Here is a 24,582-nt window from a genome sequence, read left to right on the forward strand (position 1 = left end):
TTAACTTAACAAACTTGTCCCCGCCCGTCCTCGTGCAACGGTGCCATCCTGTTGTTTAAGGGATATTTTGCTAACAAACAGCCTGAATTGACTCCAACAGTTAATGACAAAGTTTCAAACACAGATCCTGCGTGATCCAGTAGTGCTGAGATTAGAAATCGGGGATAAGTCTCAGCTACTACCACCAAATTTTAGCTGAATATCTGTAAAACAGCCTGAATTATAGTCATTTTTATGTTTTTAAAGATCGTTTATGTGTGGCAGCCATTTTTAATCAGATTGATTCCACATGCTAGTTGCAGATGTACATCTAATGTTTGCTGTCTTAGTGTTTCATTAAAATCTGTCCAGTGGTTCATGAGATATTTAACTAAAGGCGCCGACAAACACACAAGTAAAAACATTATCGCCCGCTTTCTCCTTTCAGTGATAATGAAGGGTAAGTGTATAAGTGGTGGTGCAGAAGTTAACAGGACAGATGTGAAGGTAATTATTTTACACAGAAAGTGTTAATTTAAGCCAACAGTCCGTCTGTTTTTTTGTGTTAAAAGTAAAACTTATTAATTCTGTTGTTTGTTTGAATTCTGAATAAGCTTTAATCTTTTATAACATGTTTGTAATTACTCAGATAACGTGGTTTAAGCTGAACAAGTAAACTGGAGTATATTTAAAGGTAATTTGACCTTTTTTCAGCAGCTTGAGGTTTTTCTGGTGTTATGATCAGAGGTGGCCACCAGGGGGCGATGTTATTCTTATTATTTTTTCTAAGGCCTTTTGTTTCCTGATTTAAGCTTTAAATTCAACATAGAAATATGTAATTTTACATGTAGATTTCAGATTTATTCATTTTAAGCACGTTTTTTAAATGTAATATTTATCACATTTATTTTTTTGCAAATAACATGAATTTGTTCGCAGCAGTTCACTGGATTTAACAAATAAAACCTGTTTTTAAGCCCCTGAGTGTGAGTTTTAAGGAGAGGCGGACACAAGACAGGAAGACAGGAGACAAAAGATGAGAGACAGGATGAGGGAGAAGGAGGGGGTGGAGGGTGGAGGGTGGAGCCGGTGTCTCCTCTCTGCTGCGGCGGCCATGCTGCTGCTGCTGCTGCTCTCCGCCGCTTCTCTCCGCGCATCCCGGAGCCTGAAGCCCGGCTGAACCCAGCGCCACGATCCGGGGAGGCTCGCTGCTGGGCCGGGTCCAGCGGAACACGGAACCGGGGGAGGGAGGAGGAGGAGGGGAGGAAGAGGAGGAAGGCTCCTTAGCAACAAACCGGTTTCACGGCATTATTGGTGGGTCCCTCCCTGTCACTGAATGTCAGCTCAGATTAGGGCGGATTGATGGATGAAGTCCAGTCCTTTATGGGATGGAAAGGTTTCATATTTATGTCATCATTTCTTCTTTTATAGCTTCAGAGGAATATACCTCTGTGTCATTGCAGACAATTATCCTTAAACGTATAAAACAACCTCTGTTGCATGATTTGCTGCATGAAATCCTGCTGAAATTAGATGCAAACCCGTGTTTTTGATAGAATCCTGAATCCTGCACCCTCCCTACATCACAGGAGGCTGGCTGTGCCCGTTGTGTCATCCCTGCTGAGATCTGTCCTGTCAGGAAACCATGTGAATGTCATCTCTTTTTGTTGTCAGGGACGACGGCAGCGCCGGGGACCCTGCAAGATTAAACTGTGGCCAAGACAGAGCAACCCAAAACGGTCCGGATCAGTGGGATTATGGTTCACTGACTCAGGAGCTGAACTGGTCTGTCCGGGTCGACAACATTCTGCCTTTCACAGAGACAGCTGAGGTTACGGTGGGGTCACAGAGACTGCAGTAAAGTCACTGCAGGGCCAACTGTCAGGCAGAAAAATGGCTCTTACTGTCATATTTGCTTCCCTTGGTCGATCTAAAATACTTCAGAAGTCTTTGTTCTGATAGAGGCGTAAGTCTCTGGATTGGAGCGCCAATCGAGTCTGAATCCTTTGTTTCTTCCTGCAAAGAGACGGTCATTTAACGCTGAAACAAACCAGGCTACACATGTAGAAATAGAGTGAGATCACAGCTGGACTCTGGGAATCCTGCTAACTGTTGAGGACTTTACCTGATTTGAATGGATCTGGTACAAGAGAAAAGCCTTTCCTAGCAGGTGGAACTCCTGGATACTAAAGGTACTTCCTGTTCAGCTGGCTCTGGACTCCACCACCAGGATTAAACTGTTTTTTAAAATTGGAATATGATTCTTATCTTGCACCAACTCTCCTGAAAGCTACTGGACCACCGTTCAACATGTCTCTGAGTAAGACCCTCGAGTTGGAGCACTTTGACGAGCGTAACAAGGTTCGCCGAGGACGAACCCCCCGAGCTAAGAGGGATGACTCCACCGGCAGCGGCGGGGGGTCCGGCCCCAGTTCCAGGGGCAGCAGCCTGGTTCCCAGTCCTGCTCACAGCGCCAACTGTAGCTACTACCGAACCCGGACCCTGCAGGCCCTCACCTCAGAGAAACGTGCAAAAAAGGTCAGGTTCTATCGCAACGGGGACCGGTACTTTAAGGGCCTGGTGTACGCCGTTTCCAGTGACCGGTTCCGGTCGTACGACGCCCTGCTGATGGAGCTCACACGGTCACTGGCAGACAACCTGCATCTGCCACAAGGAGTTCGAACGATCTACACTATAGATGGCAGCAAGAAGATCAGCAGTATGGATGAGCTGGTCGAAGGTAAGACTTTTCACTCTTGTCCCAAAATATTTCAGAATAAATGATTTTAAGGTTGATCACAGCTCTGACTTCACATTGTCTCTTACCTTCACGGTCAGAATATGGAAAAGTGGACGAAATCTGGATGAATGAATGGAAAGTTGGATGAATGAATGAATGAATGGACAGCTGGATTGATGGGTAAGTGGATAGATGAATGGACAGTTGGGTGAATGAATAGATGGCTGAATGGGTGGGTAGAAGGAATGATGAATGGACAGTTGGGTGGATAGGCGGTTGGATGAATAGGTGAACAGATGGTTGGATGGATGAATAGATAGGTGGATATCTGAATGCACTGTCGGATGGATGGGTGGATGTTTGGCTGGATAACTGGATGGATGGACAGTTGAATGAATAGGTGGAAGGATGGTTGGATGGATGAATGAATAGATAGGTGAACAGCTAAATGGACTGATGGACGAATGGATAAATGAATGAATGGACAGTTGGATGGACGGTTGGATGAACGGATGGATGTACAGACGGTTTCTGGTAGTTTTGAGGCTCCTGTAAAGCAGAAGATGAACTAAATGCTGAGGAAACAGAATCTTTAAATCTGTATCACCCGCAGCTATGAAAGATGGGCAATCATGTAACTGCTTGTATCTGTGTGTGTTCATTCGTCTGTTAGCAAAATATCTCTTGAACCGCTGGATGGATTTTAATGAAACTCAGAGAGAGTAATTATTAAATATACATCTACAACTGATATTTGAATCATTAGGAGTCAGTTTGTTTTATTTGTATAAAATAAACAACAAAAATGATCCTTAAACACAATTATTTACTTGAAATCATGAAAATCTCTTTATTTATTTTAGATCTGTTTGTTAAACCGCAGCACTCTTGAATCATTTGTTTGAAAATGAACCGGATTATCGATCTGTCACTCAACTTGAGTGATCACCGGAGAGCTGAAACCTTTACACCGTCTCTTTCCTCTCGCCTGTCTCTGTTGTGCAAACAGACCTGCATTATTTATTTCTGTGTACATCAGGAGCACCTGATCAATACAGGAAGTCTGAGGGGAGATCAGACATCACTTCCTGCGTTTTAACCTGCTTCCATCCATGAATTACGGGAGAAATGTGTGAAAATGATGAACGGCTTGTTGATTTTTCCAACATCCCAGTGTAAACACATTTTTCTGCTGGGTTCCCCTCTGATGTCCGCTCAGTTTGCCTGTCTCCTCCCGCCTGCAGTGATTTAAAAACAAAGTAACATCTATTCATCATTAATATTGATGCCAGGCTGCTGTTAATGTCCACTAATGAACCTCAGCGGCAGGAAGTTGCTCAGCCGAAGATGCTCTGAACGACAGATGCATCACTCTGAGCGGACCAGGACAGATTTAATCTGCGAGCACAAAGTGGGAAACTTGTTATTTATAAAACGTCTCTCTGGCTGTTTTACAGCTCAGATAACGTCTTCATGCTAACACCACTGATCTGAGGGTTTGACAGCTTAAATTTAATAAAACGTTGTGTGAACATCTTCAGTTTTGGGCTTTTTGTTTCCTTTTTTCGAGCTGGAGAGCAGCGGTTCTAACAGTTCTGTGTGGATATTTATCACCTGCAGATGATAAAGTTTTTACCTTTTTCTCTGTTAGCAAAACATCCCAATGAGACAAATTTTAATGAAATTTTCAGGAAATAATCATTAAATGTTTGTCTGCAACAAACAAACCTTTGGAGGTAACCTGATTCAAGATGGCTGCCACAGCTAAGTGACCCTAACAAGCTCAGAAACAGCTTTAATTCAGCCATTTTTACAGATATTCAGCTAAAATTCAGTGTGACAGTAGCTGAGAGTCCAACACATCTAACGACTAAAACAAACTCCTCTCAGCACAAGGCGGCGGGCGATATGCATCCATCCCATCAGGGCTGTTCTAACAGCGTCTGTGATTAATCACAACCATGAGAGGCAGAACAGTTAACAGTTAAATAAATGAGTGCCCTGAAGCTCATGTTTAGATTCTCACCTTTACAAGCAGGAATCAAACCGACGGCCCGGTGGAAAAGGTGCTTTTTGAATGAATCCCCTGCAGGCCCGTCCACCTGCTTTGAATTGCAAAGTGAACTTCAGCATAAAAGACAAGGTCACGCCTTCACACACACTGCGGGGACACAAAGAGAAGGTGTGTGTGATTTTCCAGGCTGTAGGCAGAAACAGGAGCGTGAAGAGAGGACAGCTGTCGTCACATTTTTATTTGGTTTCCTGTTTTATGTTTTGTATTATTTCTCGCTCTTTGCTCAGCACCTGACCTCATTACCTCAGGGCTGATTTAAAAAAGGCTCCAGCCTCTTTTCTTTTTGCCATCGTAGTTTATTTTGAAAGGATCACAAAGTGGAAACTATGGTCAGCTTTTTGGTCAGAATATGTATTTTCTCCACGTTGAGTCGGTGAAAATGGAGGATTATAAAGGATTCAAGTTTAAAAGGTATGAAAACAGATGAATTATATATATTTTTACTCATCATACATCTGGACCACCGAGCTCCACTCTGTGTTGTTTCCGTTCTTCCTGCTGGGATCCCAAACATCCTGATGACTGATGGTCTGATCGGAGAATCTGACGTCTGCTGTCACCTTCACTTCCTCCGGGATCTTATCTTATTACCACATTAACTCTGACAACTAACCTCAGATCTAAATCAGTCTGATGGAATAAAGAAAGTCAGATGCTGTATTTAAATCCTCTCTCTGCTCAGGGGAATGCTACGTTTGTGCCTCCAACGAGCCGTACAGGAAGGTGGATTACACAAAGATCTCCGTCCCGAGCTGGAAGCCCGGCGCCAGCACCGGGATCGCCACGTCAGGCTCCAGCCGGACCTCGACAACGTCCACCGGCGTGTCGACGAGCGCCGCCCCGGCGCCGAAGGACCGCCCCGAGGGTCGGGACGGCAGAGAGAGCAAAGACTTCATCAAACCCAAGCTGGTGACGGTGATCCGCAGCGGCGTGAAGCCCCGCAAGGCCGTGAGGATCCTGCTGAACAAGAAGACGGCCCACTCCTTCGAGCAGGTGCTGGCGGACATCACGGAGGCCATCAAACTGGACTCTGGAGCGGTGAAGAGGCTCTACACGCTGGACGGGAAACAGGTGGGATCATTCCTGATTTACACCAAACAAAACACTGAGTATTATGGTCTGTCAGCTCCATTATCAGCAGTTTTACAGTATAACACAGGTACTGATATCAGATAAAACTGAACTTGTTCCACCGGTTCCACCACTGATCGAGTTCTACAGGTCAGGAGTGATTCCGTTGACTTCCTCTGTTTAAAAATGAAGCCATGTTGTATTTTTGGAGCCAGGGTCGCCGCAGTCAGCAGGTTGGGGGGGTGTCGAGGGGACTTTGTACAATCCTACATCCTAACAGCTGTGACAGTGGCTGCACACCGTTCTGCAGCCCCGGTGACAAAACACAGCTGAGTAGGCGGAGCTTCCTTTGTTTACTGATGTAAACAAAGCAAAGATGCTTTGCTGCTGAGGTCTAAATGTGATTAATGAAGTTAGTAAATTAACTGAATCTGAATATTTGGCACATTTATGTTATCAGATGTTAAATCCTAAACTTAGATCGGGCTGATTTAAAGTGGCGCCTCCTCCAGGAAGAAAGGGGCGGGTCTTCCACAAAGTGGGAGGGGCCACTCTGAATGGGCGGGTTTGACTCGCAGAACGTGATTGGCCCGATCCACAGTCAGGAAGTAGATGCTCCAAAACAATAAGAGCTGAGGAAAACTCCCAAATCCATCCTCTGACATTTATTTTAAGTCTGTGTTAAAAGTGTAATTTCTGTTATTAAATTTAGAGTAACAGTCAATATGGATGTCCTCTGGTTGCATTTTTTAAATATATAAACAATGTGTTAAAAAAAACACTTAAACATTGTTCTGCAGCCAGTCTAGTAGCTAGTAACCTTTGTGGCTTCAACTGCCAGGTTCTGGTCTTGTTTCTAGTTAGACTCTATCCTGATTTCACCAAAACAATCATTAGATACCAACATAAGTGCCTGAACTTAGTGTTTAATTCACTTTATCTTTTATTCTGGAAGCTTTTATGCAATAAAATGGTGACATTCTGTCATTATATATTTTATAAAAAAAAGATTTCAGACAAATGGTTGTTATTTTATGTGTTTCTGAGGTAGTTTAAGTTTTATTTAGAAAGATTATTTCCATTAAGTGAAGTAGAATCAAAGAATACGAGCCAAGAGGAAAACATCAGGCTGCAGAAATCAAATTACAGCACATTTCTAAATGACTTCTGGGCAGAGTTGGCTTTTAATTTGCAGTGAATGAGTCGTTTAAAGCTCATCCTGCAGAACTGCAGCAGTCAGCTGAAAGAAAGTCATTAAACGCTCTGAATGTGTTCGGATCCTCCCTGAAACGCTGTCCGGAGCTCGTTTTGGGGTTAAGGATTTAAACTTATCTCTGCCTGACTGGCTAAGCTTTTTTTTTGAACGTTTTGAAGTAAAGATAAGCGATGAAGCAGCAGAGCGTTCGTCGTGGCGTCAGACCGACTGTTCTCACACTTCGTGCTGCAGACACACAACCGTCTCCACGCTGCTGCAGCTTCGGCTTCAAGAAAATAAAAGCAAAAGCCACTTTCACAGCCTTCAAAATAAAAGCATGCATGAAAACAACCATGCAGCATTTAGTTTTTTGTCTTTTCGATTTAGTACTTGAAAACATTTCTTAAAAAGGAAACATTATCAATATTTTGAAGGTAATTAAAACCTTTATAACGGTAAGTTTGTACTAATTAGTTCTTTTACTTTTTGTTTCCCAGCTAATTGTTAAATAAAAGCATAATTAGTAACAAACCTGAGTTGTTTTTGGTTTTAGAAGAGAAGTTTTTGTGTTTGAACTCAGGTTCTTTAAACAAATTATCTTTTATTTTTTTGCGTCTGTTCTTCTAATAAAAACATTTATTGTGACAAGAAGACTCACATCCTGTGGAAAACACACACAGGTATAAAATAAATTAAAAAATCATTGTTTATGTGTTTTTATTTTGAAGGCGGCGAGCTTTTATTCTCTCGGTCTTTCAGAACTGCCGCCTCTCGTGCTGCAGTGCGTGGTTACCACAGCAACCACTCATCCAGTGCTGTCCCGGTTGCTACGGACACGCACATGTGGAATGTTCGGTCTGGTTCTGGGATCCTTTAGCGGGTCGGTTTCCATAGCAACAGGACAGCATTGAAATTCCTCAGCAGCCGAACGGGGTTCCTGTTTTTTTTTTTTATTATTTTATTCTCGCACAGTTTCAGTTTTATTTGACCCGGAAAGGTCCGTTTGAGATAAATGGGGGGGTTCTGGTCCAGGTTCTGATGTGAGAGAACATCAAGAACAGTTGTTTAAAAGTCTCAGAACAAAGAGACGTTTATATACAAATATAAATGAAGAACGGGTTAAAATAATCCAGAATGCTGCAGTAACCTGGATTATTTTCAGTTTCAGGTAATCCAGGCGAGTATCCTGGAGAGCTGAGGTTTCCAGAAGCTTTTTACTGTAAACCTCTCCTCTTCCTCTCTGTCAGCTCCTCTTCCTCTCTGTTCTTTCTGGGAATAATCTGGGACACGGCGAGGAACATTTTGTTTTTAATCCTGCGACAGTTCTTCGACAGCTCGTTGTGTTTGTTTCTGCCTGATTCCCATCTGCCGTCTGCCCCGTCACACACACTCAGTCGAACTCTGTGTGTGTGTGTGTGTGTGTGTGTGTGTGTGTGTGTGTGTGTAGCTGACCTGTTTGCAGGACTTCTTCGGGGATGACGACGTGTTCATGGCGTGCGGTCCGGAGAAGTTTCGCTACGCTCAGGACGACTTTGTGCTCACACACGCCGGCAAATCCCAGGCCTTTGTGAACGGTAACACACACCACGACAAGTGTCAACAAAAACTTCAAGGTTTTACTTTTAATTATAGGCTTTCTGCTCACAAACTACCAGTACAAACCTTAAAGAAGATTTTATTTTGAAAGTAAATGATTCTGATCTGCTTTATGAGCTGCAGAAACTTGTAGTTTAACAGCAGTAAGAACTGCAAAAAAATGATCTGTAGTTGTGTCAAAATAGTAAAACATAAAAGCTTTCTGTAAATTACACATAATAAAGAGAGACAAATAATATAAACCACAGATGAAATGCAAATAAATTATTTAAGGACAAAAAAGTTACTTTTTTACAAAATTTGCTCAAACATTTCTGCATAAAAAAGTAAAACAATCCAGAAAAATGCACCTAAAATATGAAATGTTGTAGTTTACAGGAAATAAAGGCAGATAAATGAGCAATAAGCTGCTTTTAAATCAGCTGCAGTAAAATATGATTTTACAGAAAAACAACAGAGCAAATAAAATCCTGAAGGTTTTAAAAAAAGGAAAACTTTTATTTTTACTTTTAAAAGATGCCTTTCTTCTCATCTGTGAAGATTTTTTAATTCAGATTTAAAGTTTTAAGTTTAAGACCTTAATGACCCTCAGGAGGGAGGGGAGGGAGTGATTTGCATCGAAGTTCAGCAGACGGAGCAGCTTAGGGCAGCTGCATACAGAACAGAATTTATTAAAGATATAAAAAAGTTTAAAAAATGGAAACTTAAATGTTGGAAATGTTCCCTTTAAAGCCGATGTTCAGAACCGGCACCGGTCCGTGGATGATTTGGTACCAGGCAGGAAGAATAAAACCTTTAACTGTCACAGTTTTTATATTTGTAATAAATCAGGATCTCCTGCTGCTGGACGGAGGCGTCAGTAAAATATCTGCTGCTTGTTTTGGTTTTTATTCTCGTTTTTAAACAATAAACTGATAAACTGAAGCCTTCTTGTTTCGTTTCTCTGCAGAGTGCCGGACCAAAGCGTCTCGCTCGGCTGCTCCTCAGAAAACTCCTAAAACTCCGAGCGGATCGGGTTTCTCCTCCTCCAGGACTCCTAAAGGCCCGTCCAGGACTAAGTCTCCTGCTCCAGGTAGGAACCAGCGTCAGACCACTTCCTGTCATCTTACAGAAACATTCTTTTTGTTTGAATAAAAACCTGCGGCGGGTGTTAGGACCTTTGAAAGTTTATGGTTTAACAAGTTAAAAAGTCCTTTTAAACTGTTATTTTTGCATTTTTTAATGATTATAATATAAGTCTTTGACTCAATAGTGTGAATAAAGTTGTTTTTTATTTAAAGCAGTTTGGATAAAAAGTTGAAATACTTGAAATATGACCTTAAAAATAAAAGTCAAAACAATCAGTTTTATCAAATATCGGTCACTTAATGACCTTTAATTTCACAGTTCTTAGTATCTATTTTAATAAATCTCTTCTTTAAAGTTTTTAAATACAAACTGAGTTTTAAAAACTGATGATTTTATTTTTTAATTTGACAGGATTCAGTTGAACTGAATAAGCTATAAAATGTTATAAATTATACTAATGCCAAACAGTTTACAGTAAAACCTCTTTACTTGGAGGTAAGAGTTCCAGGTTCGTTCTGACCAATCGGATCGCTCGTTTCTCCTTCTCGCAGCTAACGAGGCCTCGGGCTCGCAGTCGGCCGTGAAGTCCACCAGGTCCAGTCCGTCCCCCACCAGTCCTGGTCCCCGACGCAACAACAAGGTCAGCCTGAAGATCCATCGCCTTCTTTCTGGTTTTACTTCGTCGTCATGTTCTCCTCGAATTATTCTTCTGTAAACTTTGTTTTTATTCACCGGGACAAAGATGTCCTAAGGTCTAAATTGATAACCGTTTAATAAAAGAAATGTCAAACTGGACATCTGGACACCTCATGGGTCAAGGATGATCCCTATTGATTTCAAGGTTGCAGGGTCAAAGGTCAGAGGTGATTTCTTTGTGGCTGCAGCCACATGTATCCAGGATTATTATTTTTCAACCACCGACAGGAAAATGGGACTCTTTAAGTGGCCTAAAGCAGAAATATCTTGATGTTTTGCTCACATTTCAAAGTAAAAACTAAACTATGGGACTGAAAGCTGCAGCTTCTCGGCAGACGTGGCAGAAAATGTAAACAGGAAGCAGAGTTTCATCACTAAATGTGGAGCTGAAATGGAGAAGTGAGACTCAGGACAGTTGGACAGTTTTTAACTGAAGAGTGGAAAGATGTGGAAACAGCTAAAAGCAACAGATCTCCTTAAATAACAAACAAAAACAGTTTAAGTTCTCATGTGAAGCCAGAGGTCCAGCTTTTAAAACCTTTCAGACAAAACAGGATTTAACAGGAAGAGTTGGAGCCAAACAGACAAAATAATATAAATAAAACCAACTTAAAACAAGAAGCAAACTGACTTTCTATGAGAAATCCTCAGGTTTTAAGACAAATTCATCAGAAATTATAAACCCAGCTTTCCTGAAACTGATGTTTTGGTCAAAGAACCGTCTTTTCATGAGATCCTGAGAGAGATGACTCTCAGCAACTACCACACCAAGTTTCAGCTCCATATCGCTGAGGTCCATCAGTCCACTGGTCCAGGAGATATTTTGCTAACAGACAGAGAAGCAAAACATTATTTCCTTTTCACCTTCGAGGCTTTAAAGTTTATAAAATAAAGAAAAAGCTAATTTCTCCAGGTTTTTTAAACCAGCTTTTAATAAGCTGAAACATGGAGACATGAGGGATCGATCCTCTGACGTATAAATAATGAACTGTTTGTTCTCCTCGCAGGTTTCTCCTCGCCGCTCCTCCTCCACAGACGTAAACGGAGAAGCCGAGCAGAACGACGACGCCGAAGAAGGTTGGTGACGTTTTGTTTTTATGTCAGCGAGCCTGAAGTGTTGCAGCCAACCTTTAGGTGACAAATTAATTTAAAGTTAAAGTTCAGGCCGGATATTAAAGATTTAAAAGCGTCTGTTAGAGAAGCGATGAGTGAAAAATGTTTGACCTGAAGAAAAGGTTGTTTTGTTCCCTCAGTCAACGGAAATCGATCAGTTTCTTCCTCCACCATCAACGAGAAATACAAAGTCGGCAAAGTGATCGGAGACGGAAACTTTGCTGTGGTGAAGGAGTGTGTGGAGAGGTAAACGACGTAGTCAGCAGGATTCATACCTTCCGTTAAAGAAGTTCAACGTTTTATTTATTGAATGACTTGTAGCTTCATGGAGGAATGAACGTTTGGTTTGTGCCGGCAGGTCGACGGGACAGGAGTACGCTCTGAAGATCATCGATAAAGCTCGCTGCTGCGGGAAGGTAACGCAGAAAACTGAGAGCTGCAGCTCACCTGATCACCTGTTCAGACCGTTTACTGCTGCGGCTCCTCGTCCAGCTTTATTAAACATTAATTAAACGAACCGGGTGGCTGTTAGCGTCAACGTCAGCTGTCACCCAAAATACTGAAGACACAGAACCTGAGGTTGACTTCAATACGTTTTAATACCTGCTTGGTAGAATTAGAGCTGAAAACCTTCTAAAGGTTAAATAAAAGTGATGTTTTAAGGAGATAAAAGCCAGAAAAGATGGAAAATTTTCTTACAGAGGAAGTTTACTGTAACCATTAATGTCTACACGTATTTTTAATCTGAACAGTGTTTAGTTTTCTAACAGTGCAGATGAGTAAATTAAACCTTTTTAGGTCATGGTTTTATGCTTCACGATCAGGTTAACAGACTCTAAAGTCTTGATTTATTCTTAATTTCTGTATATCTTCCTTCCAATCTCTGAAATCTTTTCTTGTAATCTCTTTAACGTCAGCAGATCTTCTGAAGGCATCAGTTCAGTCCCTTATCTCTGAGGACAAAAAGGCTGAACCAGTGATGGATTGACACATAATGAACAGTTTTGCAAAGAACCATCAATAAATTGGATGTTTAGACTCTTTGTTACCAGCAGTTTGTCACAAAGACACAATTTGTCCCCATTTTTAGTTGAATCTGTGAACATTACCAAAGATAACACAGTTTGACAGAAAGCTCCAACAGGTGACTGACTGAAGGATGAAGATCATCTCTCAGGTCTTCACTGCTAGAGAAACATCTTTAGACCAGAAACGTCCTCTTTCATCCTCTATTTGTCCATTTTCCACAATTATTCATAAATTATGTGCACCATACCAACCTTTGGGTTTAATTTAGTAAAACAATTCAGCCAGGATCCAAAGAAACACCCTGAAAACCTTTAGAAAGCCTAAAAGATTGATTGATTAGGACCACTTGAAAAGATTACGAGTCAGTCTGTCAGCTTGGAAACAAAATATAAATCAGGTCCAGATCAATACTTTAGGACAGAACCGTATTCATTCATGTTCTGACATCATTAAGTTGATTAAACAGCTGAAACAACCTGGTGGCGTTCATCATGGGGACATAAAACAAGTCCTTTTTACATAAATGAATAAAATAAGTTGTTTTGTGGTCAGTCCAAATGTAAGTTATTTATTCTCTGAAATGTCTCGTTGTGTAATCAGGAGCACCTGATAGAAAACGAGGTGGCGGTCCTGAGGAGGGTCCGACATCCGAGCATCATCCAGTTAATCGAGGTGGACGAAACGCCCACGCAGCTCTTCCTCGTCATGGAGCTCATTAAGGTTTCTCCTCTTCTTCCTCTTCTTTAAACCTGGAAACAAGAAAACAAACAATCCTCAGAGTTCAGGATTCCGTGTTTCCTGAAGTAAACCAAACTGGACTCTCTGGAGTTTCAGAGCCTTGATCCAACACACGGTTTAGTTTTTGCATTCATGTATTCAAAGACAGTTTTCACGTCTCTGCTTCCTTCAGGGCGGCGACCTGTTCGACGCCATCACTTCCTCCACAAAGTACAGCGAGCGCGACGCCAGCGCCATGGTGTTCAACCTGGCCGGCGCCATCAAGTACCTGCACCGGATGAACATCGTCCACCGAGACATCAAACCTGAGAACCTGCTGGTACAAACACGCTTTAATCCTTGTTTATGTGTTTTTGTCTGGACTGTCCTGAGTCGATCGACAGAAAGCTCTTCGTTTATTTACTGCCAGCTACTAATTAATCCTGCAGTTGCTAAGGGGGTCATGTGAGGTCCAGGTTCTGGAAATGGCCTGTGTTCCCTGAGACTTTTAAAGGCTATCAGGAACCAAAGTAGGAGCTTTGGACACATTTTTGGCAGAAAGTCGAGCTCGTTCTCAGTGGAGTTTGGTTTCGGCCACAAGCATCCTTTGTTTGTGGTGTTCATGAACAGGATCTCAAGGTCCGGTTTCGAGAGGAAGGTGTCAGGTTTTGCCTTTGTTTTTTTTTACATGATGTGGTTCTGTTGGTGTCTTCAGTCCATGATTTTCAGCCTCCTAGCTGGGAGTCCTCTCCTCTATTTCTGCAGCTAAGTGGAAACAGGTGGAAGGTTCCTTCCAGGTCAGGGACGAGTCTCTGCCTCGAGCCGAGGGGTTCATGTATCTCAAAGAGTCTCGGAGGGTCATGTCTGCAGTCATGAAGACATTGCTTCAGTCCGTCGTTGTGAAGAAGCAGCTGAGCTAAAAGCCAAAGCTCTTTATTTTCTGTTCCATCTACGTTCCAACCCTCACCTGTGATTATAAGGTTTGGATCATGGCCGACAGACTAGGATCCTGGATCCAAGCAGCTGAAATGTTCTTCCTTCATCTGGTGGCTGGACTCAGCCTTAAAGGGAAGGTGATGAGCTCCAGCATCCAGCAGGAGCTTAGATTGTTCATGTTGATAAATAACCTGAGAATCATATTATTTAAGATGTTCTTCAGTCAAAATATTAAGTTTAGGTTTTAGCACGGTATTTTAAAGTAAACTCAGAGTGTCACAGAAGATATCTGTATAGTATATTTTATATAAATATATATTTTTACAACACATTTTAGTTTGATAGAAGGGATTCTGTGTCTCAGAGGTGAAGTAGTTCAGGTTGTGTCTCAAACTCTGCCACCTGCTGGTGGACATTGGTTCCTGCAGTCTGCCTTTCTTATAATCCAGAAACAACTGCTACATGTTAGATTATCATATATGTAGATTGTTTTGCTGCTTTGTGGCATATCATGAAAACATTAACAGCACTGATAGAAACCTTTATGGCTACAGTCAACATGTTGCAGAGCTGGTGGGTTTCAGGCCTCATTTATTCTCTGTCTTTGTGTTTCCGTTTGGAGGATTTAAAGTCTTTTTTTGTTCAGGTGTGCGAGTATCCAGACGGCACCAAGTCCCTGAAGCTGGGGGATTTTGGTTTGGCGACGGTGGTGGAAGGACCTCTTTACACCGTGTGTGGCACGCCGACGTACGTCGCGCCGGAGATCATCGCCGAGACCGGGTGAGAGAAGAGAAATAAAGTTATAATTCTGTTCTCATTTAGCTGGTTTACAGTTCTACATTTTTAGCTAAATTAATCACGTTAGAATTTCTCATGGCTGTTTTTTCAGCTGAAACACATTTAAGTTTTATTACGAATCAGTTTGGTTGGAAGTCTCATATTTTCCTTCGGTACAGATCAGTTTATTACATTCAGCTGTTTGTTGTTCTTGTTTTAGTTACGGTCTAAAGGTGGACATCTGGGCGGCCGGAGTGATCACATACATCCTGCTGTGTGGATTTCCTCCTTTTAGAAGGTCAGTGAACGCAACGTTTTCCACTCATCTGTCATTTTCATTTATTCAGTTCTGTCTGTTTTTATTCTGGTCATGGAATTAATAATAAATTTATTCTTGTAGCTAATTAGGTTTATGTGTACAAAATGACCACCCATTTCTCAGACCAGACCAGAGATTTTTATGTCTTTCAAACTAAAATCAGCTTACAGATGTAGAGATTGGAGTTGTGGATGTTTCCTGCTTGTTTCTTTTGGCTCAGACAGTTTGATGTGCCGGGTCCATGTGGCTCCTGTTACACAGTCTGCAGACAGCTGTGAAACAAAAGGAACAGAGTAAAACTCTGTGGATTTAAAAGAGACCCTCTGTGTGAAATGTGGCGCTTCTCCTCCTCAGTGAGAACAACGTTCAGGAGGAGCTGTTTGATCAGATCCTCAGAGGGAAGCTGGAGTTTCCGTCTCCGGACTGGGACGCTGTCAGCCTACCAGCAAAGGTAAAACTCACTCATTTAATTAAAGTGTTTTTATCAACCCTTAAACCCAATGTTAAACATGCAAACATAGCTGTCTGGCAGCTTAGCCTGGAAATTTGATTAAATACTAAAATCATAACCTGATGTTCTTTTTTTGCATTAAATATGTCTAATGTGGAGTCTGTATCAAAGAATTACTTTTATCTGTTAACTTGTTTTCCTGTTTAAAGCTGCAGCGTATTTAGCTAATTATAGTTCTATAAGTTATAGTTGGTTAATAATTTATAAGCCTTTTAAAAATCCTGATATAGGAGCTGATGATATTGTTATATATATATATATATATATATATATATATATATATATATATATATATATCGTACCTGGTGTGGATTCTCAGTCATCCAGGACCAAAAATCCAAAAGAAGTTTTAAAAAACGAAGCAACTGGACTTTCCAAGAATAAAAGTCCAGTTGCTTTGTTTGTTAAAACCTTTTTTGGATGCCAGTTGGGTACATTTTGTACTCAGTTGGCTCAAATGTTGGGTATATTTTGGGTGCAAAAGGTCCAATTGACAAAATGTCAACCTTTGGGTACAAAGTGGGAGAATAATCTGGCAGAAGTACGATTTAACCATCACCCATCCTAATTCTGTTACAAATTAATGTGAAGAATCTTCTTTAAAAATCAAAAATAAAATTATAAAATTGTTCATTTATATCCAGCCTGAGAATTTAAAGGTTTTTAACTCTTTTAGTTGCATTATTATAATATAATGAAAATTGTTTGGTGTGTGTAGAAAGTTTCTGCTTGCGGGTAATTTAAGATACTCTAGATTAATAAAAATATAAATAAAAATAGGATGAAATGGAGCTGGAGGAGAAGTTCAGAAGGTTTGGCAAGCGTCTCTTAGAATTTCCACTTGTTGCATGTTTTCAAATCTGACTATAAGACTTTTAAGTAAAGAAACAGCAGCTTCTCTTTGGTTGATTTCCTGCTGCTGACTGTCACATGACCCGCTCCTCAGATGCTGATTAGTCAAATGCTGCAGGTGAACGTGGACGCTCGTTTCACCGCTGAAGAAGTCCTCTCCCACCCCTGGGTGACGGTAAAACCACGAACACACGGAGAAACAGACATACTGCTCACCTTTGATCGGCGGTGACAATGTTTATGTATCTGTCATGTTTCTAGGATGAGGCACCCTTAGAGTCCAACACTGTGAGCGGCGCTGAAGACCACGCTGACGGAGACGTGCAGGAATCAGATCTGTCTCCACTTCTGGAAACCAAACAAGTTCCTTCTCCTCTGGTCTAGATCACGTTTCCTTTCATCAACTGGAAACTCAACCCTGCTGGTCTAAACTCAAAGGTTTCCCCAATTCTAGTGAATATGAAGAGGTTCCTTTTATTTAATATCACAATCAATCAATAGATTTTATTTAAAAATCTTATAGAGTTTGTATTTGTGGAGGCCAACAAGCCCAGCAAACAGCTTCACTCCTACTGGAAACAAATTATCTCCTCTAGATCTTCTTTTTGAACAAATACCATTAAAGTATCTGGAAACAGAACATTAGATACATTATCTGGATTAATATAATTCCCCAAACTCTAGAGTAATCTGGAAAAGTTCTGTTTTTCATCTAGAAACCTAATACATATCAAGGAGTGTTCTCTCTGAAAGAGACCAAATAATTTCTGTCATATTTTATATAAAATAAAATATTCCACTAAAGACTTCATAAACACATCTGTATCCCCTCAGCTCTGATCTAGAATAAAGCTAATTGAATTTAAAAGGTAAAAATGTCAGGTATGATCCAGAATCTGTGCTGTTTTTACCAGAAAGAAGGTTATTTCATATCTAGTCATCTAAATAATTGGTGCTGAAAACAAAATCGGACCTCTGATTTAGAAAATTATTATTTATTTGATGTTTATTAGAACTTGCTCCTGTTTCCATCACTGGAAACCAACTATACTCCAATTGGATCTAGAAAATCTTATGTTTAATTGAGTAATACCCTGAAATTTGGTGAATTTTTTATCCAGTTTTTTGTTGGAGAGTTTAATGTTTTAGTTCTTCAAGAGTATATCCCATAATGTATTTAGACAACCAAGCCAGTTCTCATAAATCTGATCTGGAACACATCCTGTTTTCTGGAAATCAAATGAGATACTTTGGCTTTAGTGTAGAATTTGTTCCATTTTCTTTAGAGAAAACCAAACAAGTTTGTTAAACTCTGTTCCAGAACTTTTCCCACCACTACAGTCTTGTTTAATCTCAAGCAGTATTCTTTTGCTTTCCTCAGCTAAGTCTAAAAACTTGCAGTTTTATGTACCAGAAACTGAACTCCTCTGGTTTTGCAAACCCTGTCATGATAACAGGTCAGGTTCTGCAGTATTCGACCCAGTTTATCTCCAGGAAACGGTCTCCATCTCTGGTCCAGAGCGTGTGCCAATTTTGCAGACTTTGCACAAGGCCTGCCTCCGCTGCTGATAAGCTCCATTAAAATCACTGACTTTATTTGTTTTTTGTTTTTTTTGTGAGACACTACTGAACTCAACCCGTTGCTGCTTGAAAGACATAAATCATATGAAGACAGAGACACCATGAAGATGCTTTTAACTGAAGGGTTTTGTGGAACTGGACTTCCATTTCATCCAAACAGCCCTTATTGTACCGCCGATCTGAATGACATGGACTAAAACTGACACTGAGTGGCGATGAAAAGCCTGAAACTCCTATAACTGCATAGATATTTGGACAGATGAGTCATTCAGACATGCTCTGATTTAGGGATTACTCTGTCTCTAATCCCTGTCATCAGGTAATCAGGATGTCTTCCATTTATTTTAAGAAACGTCCAATTTCCTTTGCTTTCACGCTCCATCCCTCCTCTTGCTGTCATTTGTTCTGCATATCGTCCACCATCTGATGAGAGATGTGAGTCCTGTGCCTGTTTACGCTGCTGATTCGTTCATTCCTGATGTCTTTTTCAATCTGAGCCCTTTGTCCTCCAGGTTCAACCACTCAGAACCCAGTACTTAGAATTTGCTGTTCTTTGGTTTTCACCAGTCTTTGACAAAATATACTTTCCTTTTTAAAAATGGAACAAGAAAGGGGTTGAGAAATATTTCTCACCAAGAGTTAGAAAAGAAAAGTTCCAACATTTCCATGTCTGCACCTGAACTGTGAGGTATGAGCTCACTGGAAACAAACACAGCAAATCTGGGTCAGATTTGATTCTGTTTGGGTTTTTAAATATTTTAAAGTGTAATTTACTTATTTAAAAGGTTTCAAGTTTGACTTGAGAAAAGTCACTCAGCCTTGGAGGAGTAAACCTAAAGTCTAATCCCAGTTTTACTTTTTGCCCCTTCACTCAGCTCTCAGCCCTTTTTTAGGCACTAAGAAGATGTTAATTACAGGAAAATGTGTTTGTAGTCGATTACAGTTAACATGAGTAAATTCCCAATCTTTCCTGGATGTTAAAGACAGTTTTGTTTTCTTATATTTCTCTTTTTTTGCAACAGGTGTTTCTCAAAGGTTGCCTAAAGTCCAATGCAATAACAGAAAACTACTGAGAATATTTACTGGAACTGCAGAAAAATGAGGTTGCATCTGTTTTCCTAAAAGGAATTTGTGAAAATGGATGACAGATTGGCTTATTTGAAGGGGTTTTCTTTTTTTTAGGAAAATACTTAAAGCACAACCTCTTGTGATTTAAAATGGATAGCCAAGGAGACTTGGCTAGGGGTAATCTAGGTGTAGGGGTAACATTGAGAAATGGGATTAGGCCTTAGTGTCCTCTTCAGGTCCAACACAGGACGTTTCACTGTCTTATCCTCCTTAAAACCTTTACCTTCTTCCCAAACTTTGCTCTAAGCTTGATGAAGTGCTTAACTTCCAAACACTACCTTTAAAAAGAATTTTAACATCCTTTTGAGATGTCTACCTGCAGTATGACTGAACTTAAAGACCCACTCCGGTCCGAACATCAAGCTGTCTTGCCTCTCCTGGGGTTACATCACTTTACGCAAGATAAAAAATGTTAATACTGTAAATATCATTCTGTCTGTCTGTGTCTGTGTGAGTCTGTTGTGAAGTAGAGAAACAGTAGCAGTAAAAAACAAAACAATGTAGTTCAACAATCTCATCATGGACATGTGGTGTCAATACTCTGGAAAAAAAAAATCTACCCAAAGACTTTTCTTAAATGAAGAAAAACATTTTCCACGTTGATATTAGACACATTTTGACATTTTCAAATGTATTTTAGGTAGTTAGCTAATTATTAAATTAAAACAAGGAGATATTAGGGGTTTGAGGTTTTTGAAAGGTGTTGATGATCTGTAATGAAAGGTCCGGACAGATCTGGTAGCAAACATAACTCTCGTTCTCTTCCTTTATACCATCATGTGTCTGTAAAATGTGACGTCCAACAATCGCTTCACGCATCTATTCTACTGTCTGTCAGATTTACTGGTTGTTAGAATGAAGGAAAGTTGTGTGTGGATGTTTTCATTTGTGAAAAAGAGGAACTTCTAAGGTGGATGTTTGTCTGCATCAAGGAAAGGAAGTTCCTGTCTGTAAAACTTGAACAGAAGTGTCAGTTGTCGTCTGGATAACCTGATGCAGTGATGCAACCTTTCCATGGCCTTGACCTTTGGTTGGAGCCGCTGATTCAGACTTTGACAGCTTGTGTTGCTTTGAAGAACTAAATTAATTCTGTCTCTTTAAAAAAATCTAAAAGAAAACATATATATATGATCAGTGTTTGAAATTTAAATTTAAAATTTAAAAATCACAATCATTGGGTCATTTTTTTCCAATATTTGTTAGACCATTTCAGTTTTTACATCTGTGGAGTCTGAAACCTAACCTTAGAAAAAAGGACGTTTTGTTCTTCTGTTCTCTTTCTGTTAAAAGCAGATTCTTCAATCAAACTGATCTGAAGTGAACCCTACCCATATTGGAAGTGAATAGCAGAAATTATAAGAGTTGGTGAGCATTGACTGGTTTAGAGAGGTCCTCTTATTGGCTCTCCTGGGGCGATGGTGAGGTTCTAAAAAGTAGTAATGGTTTCTGACACTGTATTGGGTTTCTGTCTGCTGGCCCTCCCATCTATGAGTTTCCTGAAGACCTTCCTGGCTCCTGGATAACTTGTCTCTCAGATCCCTATCAGTATGTTTGTATAGCCTGAATCAGACTATAGTCTGGGCCTGGTTAGTCACAGAACATGCCTTTGTGGATCCTGAATGCCTCCACCCTAAAGTATGAGTTCTCGTCATCGTGCTCTGAGGTCTCCATGAGGTGTGAAGATGAGTTGGGCTCAGAGCTTTGGTTTAAGGAGCTCTGTACCGGAGATTCAGAGTCAAACTCCTGAACTCAGTCTCTAGTGTAGTGTGAGAGTCTTGTTCTAGTCTTTAAACTGAGAATGACATCTACAAGATCAACTTTTTGTTCTAACCCTGTGCTAAATGCACGTAGCTGTGCACCATGCACCATCATTGCTGAACAAACAGCCCTGATGATGTCATTGCATGAGCTCTAAAACAAGTCCAAAGACCCTGGATTGTTTCATTGGAATCCTTAATGCTCTGTGTTAACCTGTTTATTGCACCAGTGTTATTTCCGTCTTGCTCTGTTCCCTCAACTGAACCATCGTTAGATTTAAAGGAACTTCAGTCAAACTCTGAATCAGCAGCTCAGCCTCAGACCTTCTATGCCTGCTATGAACCCAGTGGTCTTAATTCTTTTCTCTTTGCTTTATACCAAACCAAGAGGAGCCTTCTGTTGTTACTGTCAGTCCTGCAGCCACCTGGGTCAAAAACCAGCCGAAGTCTGGTCCGTTTGTAGGTTTTATAGTTTTATTTGCCGAAGTCTTATGTTGCCGTCTCTTCTCGTTTTAGTCCAATTTTCAGTCTTAAACATTCCACTGAAATATATTTTAATTAATTTTCCAACTTTAGTTTCTGTGTGTTTTATGTGCAGCAGAGACATTAACATGTTTGAAAGTCACTGTTTGTAAATGAGTGTTTTTCAGCTGTTTGGTCCTTAAGTTTTGCTGCATTTACTGCTGAAATAAAACACTTGTCTTTCTGTTTTTAACCAGGAAACTTTCCATTTAAACCCTGTGATAACACATGATCTGTGTAGTTTTATTGTTTTACGTTGAGCTGTTACTGAATGTCGGACTGTGCTGAGCAGAGTTCAGAGATAAGGAGTAGCTGAATCCGGATAGTTTGACTCAGGTGGCTGTGCTCATTGAGCCCTTTGCGTGTCTGTTTTTTTTAAAAGCATTTTGTATGTGGGAACATTTCCAATCGAGCCTCAGAGTGAAGGCAGTAGATAAAAATAGAAATCTGAAACAAACTGGTCTGGTTTTCCTGAAATTAACCTCAAGTTGGAGAATTTATGTCCACTTTAAACACCTAAAATACAAATAACCTTATTTCAAAACAATGTGTGCAAACATTTAGTTCTTTATATGTCATTAGTTTTTATTTTTTCAGTGTTCTTCTGGAAATTTAAACAAAAACTTATTGAACTCGTCTCTCCTTAAGGTAATTTTGGGAAAACTAGTCAAGGCATGAAGTGAATGAAGAAACGCCAGCGATGGTGTTTTTAAGGACATGTTTAAGTGTAAAACTGATCTGTATGGCTTTGTGTGTTGATTTGAAACTTGTGTGTTTGCTGGATCTGGGTGGAGAAGACTAAATTCTGATTTGTGTTGAGAAATGATGAACTGAACTGTGAAATAAAACATCACCTTAAAAGTGTCGACTTGAAGAACTACATCCTACAGCGAGAATAAATCTTCAGATTTAGAAAACTGAAGGTTTTGGACAAAGTCTCTTCTTGAGCTGCTTTTAGAGCATCTAAAATGGAAAAAAGTAACGTTTAGAGTCAATTTGATTCAAGATGGCCACCACAGCCAGCTGACTGTAGGAAACAAAAAAACAGCTATAATTCAGTCATTTTTACAGATGCTGTATGTGAGACAAGAATCACTAAGTCAGGTGACGCTGTGGTGAGGTGTTCAGAACGTTCCTCAAGATCAAGTCTTTCTCTGGAACAATTGTTCCAAACGATTCAATAACTGGAGGAGTTCATTTCTGCTATTGCTACTTTTTACGTTAATGTGAATAGATTTTTATACAAGTAACTTTACTTGTCCTTGAGTAAGATTTCAACAGAGTAACAATTCTTTTACATTAATTTAGTACTCTTTCCACCTCTGGTAGGAAGTTTGAGCTGCCAACACTCAGCCCAGAGTCACAAAGCACTCAGTTCTCACAGAAGTGAAGTGTTGTTTTTTTTTTTTTCTCTCTTTCAAAAGACCACACCTGATCGGAGGGAAATCTCTTAAAAGTGTGGGTCATCAGATCTACAGCCCTAAAGACGGGTGGAACCTCTGACATTCACTGAAGTCACATGATGTTTAGATCAGAGCTCAGACTGGATTCCAGGAAGTCAAACTGCTGAGTCGTTGTTGCTGAGAGGAGAAATGGCGCAAAAAGGAGTTCAGCTGGATCGAGAAAACTTCTCCTGTTCCATCTGTTTGGATCTCCTGAAGGATCCGGTGACTATTCCCTGTGGACACAGCTACTGTATGAACTGTATTAAAACCCACTGGGATGGAGAGGATCAGGGGCGAATCCACAGCTGTCCTCAGTGCAGGAAGGACTTCAGACCGAGGCCTGTTCTGGTGAAAAACACCATGTTAGCAGAGTTGGTGGAGGAGCTGAAGAAGACTGGACTCCAAGCTGCTCCTGCTGATCTCTGCTATGCTGGACCTGAAGATGTGTCCTGTGATGTCTGCACTGAGAGGAAACTGAAGGCTGTCAAGTCCTGTCTGGTCTGTTTGGCTTCTTACTGTGAGAAACACCTCCACCTTCACTTTGAATCTGCTGCTTTTGAGAAACACCAGCTGGTGGAGCCCTCCAAGAAGCTCCAGGAGACCATCTGCCCTCGTCACGATGAGGTGATGAAGATTTTCTGTCGTACTGATCAGCAGTGTATCTGTTATCTCTGCTTCATGGATGAACATAAAGGACATGAAACAGTCTCAGCTGCAGCAGGAAGAGCTGAGAAGCAGAAGGAGCTCGAGGCGAGTCGACAACAAATCCAGCAGAGAATCCAGGACCGACAGAAAGATGTGAAGCTGCTCCAACAGGAGGTGGAGGCCATCAATGTCTCTGCTGATAAAACAGTGGAGGACAGTGAGAAGACCTTCACTCAGCTGATCCGTCTCATCCAGAAAAGAAGCTCTGATGTGAAGCAGCAGCTCAGATCCCAGCAGGAAACTGAAGTGAGTCGAGTCAAAGAGCTTCAGGAGAAGCTGGAGCAGGAGATCACTGAGCTGAAGAGGAAAGACGCCGAGCTGGAGCAGCTCTCACACACAGAGGATCACAACCAGTTTCTCCACAACTACCCCTCAGTGTCAGCACTCAGTGAGTCTACACACTCATCCAGCATCAAGAGTCGTCCTCGGAGACACTTTGAGGACGTGACAGCAGCTGTGGAGGAGCTCAGAGACAAACTACAGGACGTCCTGAGGGACATGTGGACAGACATCTCACTGAGAGTCTCTGAAGTGGACGTTTTACTGCCACAACCAGAACCAAAGACCAGAGATGGATTCTTAAAATATTCACAAGAAATCACTCTGGATCCAAACACAGCAAACAGATATCTGTTGTTATCTGAGGGGAACAGAAAAGTAACATTAATGGAACAACAACAGTCTTATCCTGATCATCCAGACAGATTCACTTATTATTATCAGGTTCTGAGCAGAGAGAGTCTGACCGGACGTTGTTACTGGGAGGTGGAG

At 40.9% G+C, this 24,582-nt stretch overlaps 1 protein-coding gene, 1 long non-coding RNA gene and 1 pseudogene across 2 annotated transcripts; 2 read left to right on the top strand and 1 right to left on the bottom strand.

Annotated features, from left to right (window-relative positions):
* Window positions 1-1,093: 1,093 nt before the first annotated feature.
* LOC108251498 (serine/threonine-protein kinase DCLK2) lies at window positions 1,094-22,534 on the top strand. The gene is made up of 16 exons (XM_017441838.3): window positions 1,094-1,293; window positions 1,654-2,719; window positions 5,476-5,864; window positions 8,507-8,633; window positions 9,605-9,727; window positions 10,275-10,363; window positions 11,427-11,496; window positions 11,673-11,778; window positions 11,891-11,948; window positions 13,162-13,281; window positions 13,472-13,618; window positions 14,861-14,994; window positions 15,212-15,289; window positions 15,665-15,761; window positions 16,768-16,848; window positions 16,935-22,534. The coding sequence occupies exons 2-16, from the start codon at window positions 2,290-2,292 to the stop codon at window positions 17,055-17,057; spliced, it is 2,172 nt and encodes a 723-aa protein (XP_017297327.1). The 5' UTR covers window positions 1,094-1,293; window positions 1,654-2,289; the 3' UTR covers window positions 17,058-22,534.
* LOC119617184 lies at window positions 5,146-13,291 on the bottom strand. Its single transcript, XR_005233388.1, has 3 exons — window positions 13,168-13,291; window positions 8,512-8,622; window positions 5,146-5,876 (listed from the first exon to the last, which is right to left on the bottom strand). It is a non-coding gene; the product is annotated as an uncharacterized LOC119617184 (long non-coding RNA).
* Window positions 22,535-23,173: 639 nt separating the features above from the next.
* LOC119617178 lies at window positions 23,174-23,972 on the top strand (annotated as a pseudogene).
* Window positions 23,973-24,582: the final 610 nt, after the last annotated feature.

Source organism: Kryptolebias marmoratus, linkage group LG7 (assembly GCF_001649575.2).
Source record: "Kryptolebias marmoratus isolate JLee-2015 linkage group LG7, ASM164957v2, whole genome shotgun sequence".
NCBI lineage: Eukaryota > Metazoa > Chordata > Actinopteri > Cyprinodontiformes > Rivulidae > Kryptolebias > Kryptolebias marmoratus.

Bases quoted from the DNA above. Each gene is read 5' to 3' on its own strand.
- LOC108251498 (XM_017441838.3), top strand. From the start codon at position 2,290: ATGTCTCTGAGTAAGACCCTCGAGTTGGAGCACTTTGACGAGCGTAAC. The intron at 2,720-5,475 runs GTAAGACTTTTC...CTCTCTGCTCAG, and splicing joins TATGGATGAGCTGGTCGAAG to GGGAATGCTACGTTTGTGCC. The intron at 16,849-16,934 runs GTAAAACCACGA...TCATGTTTCTAG, and splicing joins TCTCCCACCCCTGGGTGACG to GATGAGGCACCCTTAGAGTC.